The sequence below is a fragment of the Macrobrachium rosenbergii genome, chromosome 25, assembly GCF_040412425.1.
Source record: "Macrobrachium rosenbergii isolate ZJJX-2024 chromosome 25, ASM4041242v1, whole genome shotgun sequence".
NCBI classification, from domain to species: Eukaryota; Metazoa; Arthropoda; class Malacostraca; order Decapoda; family Palaemonidae; genus Macrobrachium; species Macrobrachium rosenbergii.
Genome location: NC_089765.1, coordinates 19,237,056 through 19,249,841, shown reverse-complemented (window position 1 = coordinate 19,249,841; position 12,786 = coordinate 19,237,056). Strand labels below are relative to the sequence as shown.

The 12,786-nt window shown below is 35.9% G+C and overlaps 1 protein-coding gene and 1 long non-coding RNA gene across 3 annotated transcripts; both read right to left on the bottom strand.

Moving 5' to 3' along the window:
• Nucleotides 1-3,783: 3,783 nt before the first annotated feature.
• Nucleotides 3,784-4,718, bottom strand: LOC136852402 (uncharacterized). Of its 2 annotated transcripts, XR_010857125.1 has the most exons (4): nucleotides 4,664-4,718; nucleotides 4,471-4,602; nucleotides 3,990-4,318; nucleotides 3,784-3,890 (listed from the first exon to the last, which is right to left on the bottom strand). It is a non-coding gene; the product is annotated as an uncharacterized lncRNA (long non-coding RNA). The 2 variants fall into 2 exon arrangements; XR_010857124.1 differs by lacking the exon at nucleotides 4,664-4,718 and having other exon boundaries at nucleotides 4,471-4,640.
• Nucleotides 4,719-4,733: 15 nt separating this feature from the next.
• On the bottom strand, nucleotides 4,734-12,585 carry LOC136852401 (uncharacterized). The gene is made up of 3 exons (XM_067127017.1): nucleotides 12,369-12,585; nucleotides 9,775-10,253; nucleotides 4,734-5,354 (listed from the first exon to the last, which is right to left on the bottom strand). The coding sequence occupies exons 1-2, from the start codon at nucleotides 12,481-12,483 to the stop codon at nucleotides 9,901-9,903; spliced, it is 468 nt and encodes a 155-aa protein (XP_066983118.1). The 5' UTR covers nucleotides 12,484-12,585; the 3' UTR covers nucleotides 4,734-5,354; nucleotides 9,775-9,900.
• Nucleotides 12,586-12,786: the final 201 nt, after the last annotated feature.

Genomic DNA, 12,786 nt, shown 5'->3' with positions numbered 1-12,786 from the left:
TTTTGGATAAGATCAACCAACGCATATCCCATAGTACTCCTGGCTGTCACCATATAGGCCTATACTATTGACTGCTGACAACAATAGGCCTATCTCTCCCTTTCCTGAAGCAGGCAGGGTGGTAGCGCAGTCTCTGCACCTCACATGGTTCCCAGTAAGGTTCACCGAAGTTGTCTGCAGTATCCTCACAGACCTTATCCACTTTTTTACCCTTTCTTTCATCTCTCTATCTACTACTTCTTAGTGCACCCGTTGGGTCTTCTCCCAATTACACCTTTAGACACTAGTACTTCGCCTCATTTATTTTCTGGTTCTCTTTCTCTTGCTATACAACACACTCGCACTTCCTCCCAGTGCTTGACTTGGTATGCCTAAATCTTATTTTAAAAAACTGGGGAAATAAAAATACTGCATAATTCATGTTTTTTTTTTTAATAAAACAGAAGATTTGCATGGTTAGAAGAAGATATTCAGTTTAGGAGGCAGTGAGAGATGATTTGTTAGGTTAGGGAGCCAGACTGCAAGGGAACACCCTTCACAGAGACAATGAAAGATGGTTTATGTTAGGGAGAGAGCCAGACTGCAAGGGAACACCCCTCACAGAGACAGGGAGAGAGGGTCTGTGTTAGGTGAGGGAGCCAGACTGCAAGGGAACACCCCTTACAGAGGCAGGGAGAGAGGGTTTGTGTTAGGTGAGGCAGCCAGACTGCAAGGGAACACCCCTCACAGAGGCAGGGAGAGAAGGTTTGTGTTAGGTGAGAGGGCCAGACTGAGGGAAACCAGACAGAGGCAGGGAGGGGACACCACAGAGGCAGCCAGGACAGAGGGTTTGGTTTGTGAGGTGCAGCCAGACTGCAAGGGAACACCCCTCACAGAGGCAGGGAGAGAAGGTTTGTGTTAGCTGAGAGAACCAGACTGCAAGGGAACACCCCTCACAGAGGCAGGGAGAGAGGGTTTGTGTTAGGTGAGAGAGCCAGACTGCTAGGGAACACCCCTCACATAGGCAATGAAAGATGGTTTATGTTAGGTGAGAGGGCCAGACTGCAAGGGAACACCCCTCACAGAGGCAGGGAGGGAGGGTTTGTGTTAGGTGAGAGAGCCAGACTGCACAGAAGCAGGGGAACAGTGAGAGAGCCAGAGGCAGAGGCAGGGAGGGAGGGTTTGTGTTAGGTGAGAGAGCCAGACTGCAAGGGAACACCCCTCACAGAGGCAGGGAGAGAGGGTTTGTGTTAGGTGAGAGAGCCAGACTGCAAGGGAACACCCCTCACAGAGGTAGTGAGTATGTTTTGTGTTATGTGAGAAAAGCAACACCACAGAGATTTGTTGCTATTAATCACCAACGCCATGAGGAAATGAACCTCATAGGAGTACTTACAAATGTTTTTAGTTTCTGCAAAACAATAACACAGCAAGGGAATAAATCTCAAAGAGGTACTATGAGATACTTTGCTACTGCGTTAAGGTGCATAAAGAAAATAACCTTCAGAGAGATTCTGAGTGCTATCAGGCGCGCGTGTGCGTGTGTGTATAAAAGAACCTATCAGCTAAAAAAATCAACAAGAGATTTGCTCTTGTAAAACTAAAATAAATATGATGACCACAACAAACTAAAACTAATGACGGAGGGTAATACAATGATATATACATATATATATATATATATATATATATATACAAGGAAATAATCCTTAAGATTTACATTAGAGTTTGAGTAACACAAACAGGAATTTTTTAGAAAAATGCCATCTTACCTTATTGTAATAATTTTCTAATTTACAAAATAAATATATATATATATTTTTGGCTTTCTCATGGGAAATTTGACATTTCAACATTATTTGTACACTGATTAACCTTATTATTTGATTTCAATATATACAAATCACTGCAAAATTCACGGTACGATAATTGAAAAGTATAGATTTCTAGGAAAGTTCAAAGCAAAAGAGCATTAAGCATTTCTCAAACTCGAACTAGAGAAAGCGAGAAATGACTGTCATGAAAAGGAAGTCCTTTGATAAACAATGTATCTGTGCTGACACTATATATAAAACAACATTTTGTGTCCATTTTAAGGGCAACTTGAATGACAGAAATGACACCATGACCAGTTGTTACTAGAAAAAATGCAACTATGGAATATTGTGTTTCCTATAAATGTGTTTCCTGCATCCAAGCACCCACAACGCAGTTAAAAGATTGTTAACTCCTTAGCAAAAATCTGAGTTATTTTGAATATATATATATCAACAACACTTTGCGGGAATAACCTTCACAGAGGTAATGAGAGATGTATCGTGTGTGTGTAAAACTGCACCACCATGAGGGAACAACCCTCACAGAGATAATGAGAGATGTATAGTTTGTGTGTATAACTCCAACACCATGAGGGAACAAGCCTCACGGAAGTATTGACAAAAGTATAGTGTGTGTGTGTGTGTGTGTGTATAACTGCAACACCATGAGGGAATAATCTTCACAGAAGTATTGAGAAATGTAGAGTGTGTGGGTATAACTGCAACACCATGAGGGAATAACCCTCACAGAGTTACTGGGAGATGTATAGAGTGTGTGTGGGTATAACTGCAACACCATGAGGGAATAACCCTCACAGAGTTACTGGGAGATGTATAGAGTGTGTGTGGGTATAACTGCAACACCATGAGGGAATAACCCTCACAGAGTTACTGAGAGATGTATAGTGTGTGTGTGTATAACTGCAACACCATGAGGGAATAACCCTCACAGAGTTACTGAGAGATGTATAGTGCATGTGTGTATAACTGCAACACTATGAGGGAATAACCCTCACAGAGATACTGAGAGATGTATAGTGTGTGTGGGTATAACTGCAACACCATGAGGGAATAACCCTCACAGAGTTACTGGGAGATGTATAGAGTGTGTGTGGGTATAACTGCAACACCATGAGGGAATAACCCTCACAGAGTTACTGAGAGATGTATAGTGTGTGTGGGTATAACTGCAACACCATGAGGGAATAACCCTTACAGAGTTACTGAGAGATGTATAGTGTGTGTGGGTATAACTGCAACACCATGAGGGAATAACCCTCACAGAGTTACTGAGAGATGTATAGTGTGTGTGGGTATAACTGCAACACCATGAGGGAATAACCCTCACAGAGTTACTGAGAGATGTATAGTGTGTGTGGGTATAACTGCAAACTGAGGGAATAACACCATGAGTGTGGGTATAACTGCAAACCATGAGGGGAATAACCTCACAGAGTTACTGAGAGATGTATAGTGTGTGTGTGGGTATAACTGCAACACCATGAGGGAATAACCCTCACAGAGTTACTGAGAGATGTATAGTGTGTGTGTGGGTATAACTGCAACACTATGAGGGAATAACCCTCACAGAGATACTGAGAGATGTATAGTGTGTGTGGGTATAACTGCAACACCATGAGGGAATAACCCTCACAGAGTTACTGAGTGTGTGTGGTAAACTGCAACACCATGAGGGAATAACCTCACAGAGTTACTGAGAGATGTATAGTGTGTGTGTGTATAACTGCAACACCATGAGGGAATAACCCTCACAGAGTTACTGAGAGATGTATAGTGTGTGTGGGTATAACTGCAACACCATGAGGGAATAACCCTCACAGAGTTACTGGGAGATGTATAGTGTGTGTGGGTAAACTGCAACACCATGAGGGAATAACCTCACAGAGTTACTGGGAGATGTATAGTGTGTGTGGGTATAACTGCAACACCATGAGGGAATAACCTCACAGAGTTACTGAGAGATGTATAGTGTGATGGGTATAACTGCAACACCATGAGGGAATAACCCTCACAGAGTTACTGAGAGATGTATAGTGTGTGTGGGTATAACTGCAACACCATGAGGGAATAACCCTGACAGAGTTACAGAGTTACTGATGAGGGAATAACCTCACAGAGTTACTGAGAGATGTATAGTGTGTGGGTATAACTGCAACACCATGAGGGAATAACCTCACAGAGTTACTGGGAGATGTATAGTGTGTGTGGGTATAACTGCAACACCATGAGGGAATAACCCTCACAGAGTTACTGAGAGATGTATAGTGTGTGTGTGTATAACTGCAACACCATGAGGGAATAACCCTCACAGAGTTACTGAGAGATGTATAGTGCGTGTGTGTATAACTGCAACACCATGAGGGAATAACCCTCACAGAGTTACTGAGAGATGTATAGTGTGTGTGTGTATAACTGCAACACCATGAGGGAATAACCTCACAGAGTTACTGAGAGATGTATAGTGCGTGTGTGTATAACTGCAACACCATGAGGGAATAACCCTCACAGAGTTACTGAGAGATGTATAGTGTGTGTGTGTATAACTGCAACACCATGAGGGAATAACCTCACAGAGTTACTGGGGATGTATAGAGATGTAATCACAGAGTTACTGAGAGATGTGTGTATAACTGCAACACCATGAGGGAATAACCTCACAGAGTTACTGGGAGATGTATAGTGTGTGTGTGTATAACTGCAACACCATGAGGGAATAACCCTCACAGAGTTACTGGGAGATGTATAGTGTGTGTGTGTATAACTGCAACACCATGAGGGAATAACCCTCACAGAGTTACTGAGAGATGTATAGTGTGTGTGTGTGTATAATAACATGAGGGAATAACCTCACAGAGTTACTGGGAGATGTATAGTGTGTGTGTGTATAACTGCAACACCATGGGGAATAACCTCACAGAGTTACTGGGAGATGTATAGTGTGTGTGTGTATAACTGCAACACCATGAGGGAATAACCTCACAGAGTTACTGGGAGATGTATAGTGTGTGTGTGTATAACTGCAACACCATGAGGGAATAACCCTCACAGAGTTACTGAGAGATGTATAGTGCGTGTGTGTATAACTGCGACACCATGAGGGAATAACCCTCACAGAAGTATTGAGAAATGTATAGTATGTGTGTATAACTGCAATGCCACGAGGGAATAATCTTCACAGGATTACCGAGAGATGTACAGTGTGCGTGTATAACTGCAACACCATGACGAAACAACCTTTAAAGTGGCACGAAAACAGCATAACCAGGAGAGGACGAACCTCCCACATGTGCAGGGAAACTATTTGCTTACGACATACCCTAGAAACATCACCTTTGAGCAACATAGAACATACACTGGAAACATCACCAATAAGCAACCCTTATAGAGTTAATGGTTGATACATTTAGAAACATAAAAATGTCTTCGCACAACTCTCTTCTGATTGTTTAGACATTAGTACTAATAATCACCAATCATCACTAAGTATCGTTATCAGCTATCGTCTTTGAACAGCGTAACAGGCATCTTTACGGAGATCTGAAACGAGAAGAGCGAAAACAGTTGTAGAAATGCAAATATCTTAACCTACTGAAGTGACAGAATTATTTTTCATGATGTAAAATATATAATTATTCCAGACGGTCTCATATTTTATGTTTCAGAGGTCAAGATTTTCCAGAGGTTAGAAAGGTCACTTGAGAAAATCATTGCGTAATGTGAACATAAATGTGAACAATTTAAGGATGTACAGTAAATTTAGATGTGAACAAAGTAAGAACGTAAAGATGAATGTGAATGAATTAAGAATGTGAACATGCGAATAAATCAAGAATGTCAAGATAAATGGGAATAAATTAAGATTGTATAGGTAAATGGGAATAACTTAAGAATATAAAGATAAATGGGAATAAATTAAGAATGTAAACATGAATGAGTATAAATAAGAAAGTAAAAATAAATTTGAATATATTAAGAATGTAAAGATAAATGTGAATAAATAAGAATATAAAAATAAATTTGAATAAATTAAGAATGTGAACATAAATGGGAATAAATTACGAATGTGAACATAAATGTGAATAATTTAAGGATGTAAACATGAATGTGAATAAATGACGAATGTAAAGATAAATGTGAATAAATTAAGAACACAAGGATGAATGTGAATAAATTAAGAATGTAAACAAATGTGAATAAATCAAGAATGTCAAGACAAATGTGAATAAATTAAGAATGTAGAGATAACTGGAAATAAATTAGGAATGTCAAGATGAATGTGAATAAACTAAGAACGTAAACATAAATGTGTATAAATAAGAATGTAAAGATAAATGTGAATAAAGCAAGAATGTTAAGACATATGGGAATAAGTTAAGAATGTCAAGATGAGTGGGAATGAATTAAGAATGTCAAGATAAATGTGAATAAAGTGAAACTATTAAGATAATGCAAATAAAGTAAAACTATTAAGATAATGCAAATAAAGTAAAACTATTAAGATAATGCAAATAAAGTAAAACTGTTAAGATAATGCAAATAAAGTAAAACTGTTAAGATAATGCAAATAAAGTAAAACTATCAAGAAAATGCAAATAAAGTAAAACTATTAAGATAATGCAAATAGAGTAAGAATGTCAAGATAAATGAGAATGAATTAAGAATGTAAAGATAACTGTGAATAAACTATGAATGTCAAAATGAATGTGAATAAATTAAGAAAGTAAAGATATATGCAAATAACTTGCAAATGTCAAAATAAACGTGAATAAATTAAGGACGCAAAGATAACTAAATAAATTAAAAATTGTAAAGATAAATATGAATAAGGTGAGAGTGTAAAGGCAGATGTGAACAAATTAAGAACACAAAGATAAATTAAGAATTTAAACATACAAGTACATGAATGAAGACTGTAAAGACAAATGTGAATACATTAAGAATTTTCAAGATAAATGTGAACCAAGTTCATTCTTCCCATTTACGACTAAAACCGTTCAGTAGAAGACGTCAAAATTATTATAGAAACAAATAAGTCAATGGATTTTTCTCCTGTGACTTCAACTTAATTAACCTTGGCAAAAATGGCCAGTATTGATCACATGATAAGGCATTTACCTCAAAATGTATTCTTTAACCACAGTATTGGTAAATTTTGACATGTTAGAGGCTTAAAATTACGTAAAATTATGGAAAAACTGAAAACTCATTTCTTTTAGGACACTTTTTGGTTTGCATAGAGAACAACCAAAGAACGTTCAGTGCTTAGGCTAGCCAATCGCCAACAGGGACTTTCAAGCCAATATTATGATTAATATCTAACCAACTGTATACCTCAATGAACATAAGACCGTGGAACCGAGCTATTATCGGTTTATCTAGGTTTTATTTAGCCATTTATCAACCACTTTCTATGTCTTCCTTCCCTCTTACTGACACTTCTAAATCATAGTCTTTTCACCAACATACCAGCCTCCATTCTTTCCGTATATCCAGACCATCTCAAAATGTTCAGATATATACATTCTTCTATTCTAAACCTTTTTACAAATTCTGACTTTTTTTTTTTTTTTTACAAATTCCGTGTATCTACATTTCTCACCCTTCCAATTCTTTTTACACCACAAATACTACACAGATAATTTATCTCAGGAGCTTCAATCTTTTTTCTTTCATCACTCAACATCCACACAACTCTTCCCGTAAAGGATAGTTGGCTCAACAATCCCTGCATACATTCCCACCTAGGCTTGTCTTTAATAACCTGGACTATTTCATTCATAAAAGTTATGCAAATCAGCTGTTTCTGCCCTTCCTCCATTCTCCTATACTGACATTACTCCATCTTCTTGGTTTCCATCTACTCTCTTAAACTTATTCTTATTTACGTAACTCTCAAATGTTCTTCTCTCATAAATATCTTAAATTTATCTCATTATTTTATGCAGTTTCTCTTTACTATCCCCAATCAGTATTTTTCCAACCGCGAACATTAACTATTTCTACGCTCCATGTGAAAATATTGCTGTATATATATATATATATATATATATATATATATATATATATATATATATATATATATATATATATATATTATTAACTTTATCACATACACAATTGTTCTGTGCATTAGTAGAATTACTAAAAGGACCTCATTCAAACTGGATGGTACCTAATCATTGTACGGATACTTGATAATGTGGACTGTTTGTCCAAGAAAGCTTGTAATTTTTTTTTCTGAATAAATACTCCATTAGATACCATCCAGTTTGAATGAGGTCCTTATAGTATATATATATATATGTATATATATATATATATATATATATATATATATATATATATATATATATATATATATATATATATATATATATATATATTATACGTGTGTGTATGCATGTACACACACACACACACACACATGTATATATCGAATAAAAATCAACTAAACCTTCAATTAAGCTAAATTGTGGGACGAAAAGTATTAAATTAGTCATTCATCCCTTATGTGCAAACATCACTACAATTTACAAAGTGAAAACTGAAATTATTCGGAGACCTTTCTTTTAAAATTAAATGATTTTTCAATTTGGAGTTTTCAATCATTAATGATGTTTATAATAGTTTTATAACACAAAATTATCTGTTTTTATTAAAGTTTCTTTATAATTTATGATAATCATGAAAGGAAAGTTCTATATTCGCGGAAGTTCGAACGCCAACACATTCATATGCCAGCAGTCTACAGACTCTAAATGACAAACTAATTATTGCATGATAATTTGAAATTCATTGTCCACTTTTTAATGTCCGAAGCTAAAGTTTACTCATCGCTTTTCAATGCCCGAAGTTATTTTAATCACAGCATATGTAGGGCGGTAAATTAAAACGTGACGAAATGATCACGATTAAATTCCAAACTGGCAACTACTGGCAGAGGTAGTGACGTCACTACCGTCACAGTTTAGCCTGTCTGAAACACTTTCATACGTATTGCTTCAGGAAGTCAATAAAAGGAAAAAAAACTTTGAAAATGCCTATATATATTATACACACACACACACACACACACACACACACACACACACACACACATCTGGATAAGGACAGGGCACGGAGAAACAAAAATTAACTTAAAACGTATTGATATAATTTCTTTTAAAAAAAGACAGCAAGTTGCTAGACACAGACTATAGCCTATATATGGCGGTTTACCAGATAAAAAAAAATAAACGCTTTATTGTCTTCAAATATATATACAAGCAATTCTACGAGCCATTTTGCAAATACGTACTATACGAACTAACATTACTTTTATCTAATACAACGTACACGTATGTAAATTTGACCAATTCATGACATGCAAAACACGTAAGCTTGTTTATATTTATAAAACAAACAATGGGAACGAATCAGGCGTGATAATAAAAGCATTAGTCAGCGGTGATAATTGAAAAATTAGGAAAAACGTAATGCTTCCTGACAGCTAGTACCAAGAAGCCTTCCCATTGGCTGAAAATGAGCCAAAACGTAGCGAGTGAATTCTCCTATTGGCTAGACAAAACAGCTAGTCGTTCTCCGTGCTATCTGACGGGAAGTATTTATCTTCAATTTTTTTTTTTCTAACAGATGAAGTTACTAAAAATACGTTTTCAATGGAGGTTTTCTCCCAGAACGGAAGGATGAAAATTGGCTTTTCCTTGTGGGTCTACGTATTTCTGAGCTTAGTTAATTATTCAGTATATGTATGACTTATCGCGTGCGCGTTCATGCATTCATTTATATGGATATTTAGCCACATGAATACAGTTACCTTTATTTTGACGTAAATCTAAGCTTATAATAACATCTTCGTCTACTTAAACTTATATTCTCATAACTGTCTTAATTAAGCGGCCTAAGCGTCTTAGAAGTAATCATAAGATAAGATGGTAAAGAATCACTGTACACTTACCTCATGTGGTCGAAGCTTTTATTAAAAGCCCGAGTGAGCAACATTTATATATATATAATATATATTTTTATCTATTTATTTATTTAGTTATTTATATATGTCGTCACTCGGCCTATCTGCTCCAAGTTATAACAACCCAAGCTTCTTTATCAAGGCCTGTTCGGCTTCCATCCTGATCACTTTCTGCTCCAGCCGAGCCCGTTCTCTCAGAAGCGCCTCCTTTTCAGCCCTGTATTCGAGAATCTTTTCTCGCATCCGCTCTGGATTCAGTTCCTCGTCGTCGTCCTCGGAGCTTTCGTCGCCGCTGGTGTAGATGTCGCTTTCGTCGTCGTCCTCAAAGGCGGGTTTAAGCATTTTTATGGGTCTACCGTTTTCTGAGCTATCTAGACTGAGTCGTCGCCTTGTGCCGTTAGTACCATACGGCGTTGAAGGTGCTTCTTCTTCTCTTATTTCTTCTTCTCTATCATTCGAAGGCTTTTCTGTAATATAAATAAGATAAATGAGAGGAATGGAGATCGTTAAATGATATTCCTTTGCCTTAAAACCAGTAAAAACCGTATAGTTTTTTTCAGGAATATGCACAAACGTCTAGAACATCCTAAAATCTTTTCCAACCCAAAGTTGAACATGCAACGTTGATATTGTATCTCTGAATTTGTATTTCCTCAAAAGGAAATATATGAAATAAAATTTACAAACCATTATCAAGTCCTGCAGTCAGAACTGAACTCAAATACTAAAGCTTGGCGATCATTTCAGATGACCCGAGTCAAAACGTTGATTGAGTGACGTCACTATAGCCTGCTCTAGGTCTAGGGTCAAATAGGATGTACTAATTTGCTCAGTTAAATGAGCACATAATACGAACGTTTAAGTAATTCAGCCATTATTTATGTAAGATTTATGAATGCCGTTCTCTCTCTCTCTCTCTCTCTCTCTCTCTCTCTCATACTCGTAAAATGCATTTCTTTCTAAATCTCTCTCTCTCTCCCTCCAGCCTGTGAGCCTAATTTCTCTCCCGTCCCCTTTTCATTCCCAATAAACTTACACATATCTCTCTCTGTCTCTCAGTCTCTCTGTGTGTACGTGTGTGCGTCTCTCACTCTTTCTCCCCCCTGCCGCGAAGCCTTTTCTCTCATCATACGCCACCGGAGGGGAAAAGTGACACTTCTACGACGTCACTTCCGGTGAATAATTCTCTAAATTCGTCGAGTTTGGTGTGAATGACGACGCAAAACCATTTAAAAGGATGGCCAACGTAAATTGAAGGGATATATAGATTATAAGGATTAAACCTAGCTAAATTGAAGGGATATATAGATTTTAAGGGTTAAACCTACCTACATTGAAGGGATATATAGATTTTAAGGTTAAACCTACCTAACTAAATGGAAGGGATATATATATATATATATATATATATATATATATATATATATATATATATATATATATATATATATATATATATATATATATAGATTTTAGGGGTTAAACCTACCTAAGTTTAATGAAGATATATGGATTTAAAGGGTTAAACCTTCCTAAATTGAAGGGATATATAGATTTTAAGGATTAAACCTACCTAAATTTAGGAGATATATAGATTTTAAGTCAAGATCTTGAGGCCAAGTCACTTCTGGGTCATGTTAGTCTAAAAAGGTAATATAGAAGAATTTTATTGTAGGCCTAAGGTGTAGATGATCAAATTATTATTATTATTATTATTATTATTATTATTATTATTATTATTATTATTATTATTATTATGCTTTGGTTTCCGCGTACCTTATCAGTCCTTATCGTTAACTAAGTGAGCGATAAAGAGACGCTTATCAACATATTTAATAGTGTAAACATTTGCATTTAAATTGTCCCCACACCACTTGACAGAATCTAAATCAGCTCAGTACCAAATTCTGTATTATAATGGAGGTACACACATACATACACTATATATATGTATATATAATATATATATAACTGTGTATATATATACATATGTATACATACTGAGTTTTGGTTAGTGGAAGAATAAATTCAATTATTATGCTAATTCAAATATTACAGCTATTTCTAAAGTTTATGTTAATATTCCCTCTTATGCTGATATCCAAAATACATTACAGACTGCAGTTCAGTTCAGGTAATATTTATTCCAGTTATGCGTTACGTTAGACATTCATAAAGTCTGGCCGTTAATAAATAAATAAATAAATAAATAAATAAATAAATAAATAAATAAATAAATAAATATATACATATATATATATATATATATATATATATATATATATATATATATTTCTTTTTTTATCCTATATCTTTTGAGAAAAACCCTAATATGATCTAACGGGCTATTCTAAAGCAAGAGCCCGTGCTGGCATACAGAACTGATGGCTTATACCCTAACAACAACAGCCTAAAATTAATTTGTACTTCCTATTTCCCAGCAATTTTTCTGGTTAATTTACGTCAGTTCTACTGATCAAATTACGTCAGTTATCCTGAATAAAAATATATAAACAAATTAAAAATCTAAATGAGAAATAATCGGCATTTTCCTAATGCGTATATTTATAAAGATATCTGACCTTCTGAGACGAGTGTCCTGGGCACGTTGAAGCGGGCGCACAACACTGACAGTTTCAAACATATTCCATCTTCCGTTTTGCGTACCCGGCTACATATATCACAAGAACACAACATTTTCTCTTGCTTTTATAACTCCTAAAATATCTTTAAATCACTCGGAGTGCGCCGTTGTTAGCTCTACAAGATCTTAGCCAACTCTGGCGAGTCTTAGCGAGCCTAGCAATGGGTTGCCAAAAGTATTGAGGATAATACGTACGCTTACAATTTCACTTTCGTATCCATGCATTAAAAGTTCCTTTTGAGCAGAACGTTTCCATTTATTTGAGTGTTCTCGAAACATCTCTTTCAATATCCTCTTGGGTTAGTCATAAATAAGGATGTCTTTATCGATTCGTTTTGGGAAGAATGTTGAATAAA

What these genes read in the sequence shown, in the direction of transcription:
- LOC136852401 (XM_067127017.1), bottom strand. Translation starts at nt 12,483, where the DNA reads ATGTTGTGTTCTTGTGATATATGTAGCCGGGTACGCAAAACGGAAGAT. An exon ending in CAGGACACTCGTCTCAGAAG is followed by an intron (nt 10,254 to 12,368) that starts GTCAGATATCTT and finishes TTTATATTACAG; the next exon opens with AAAAGCCTTCGAATGATAGA.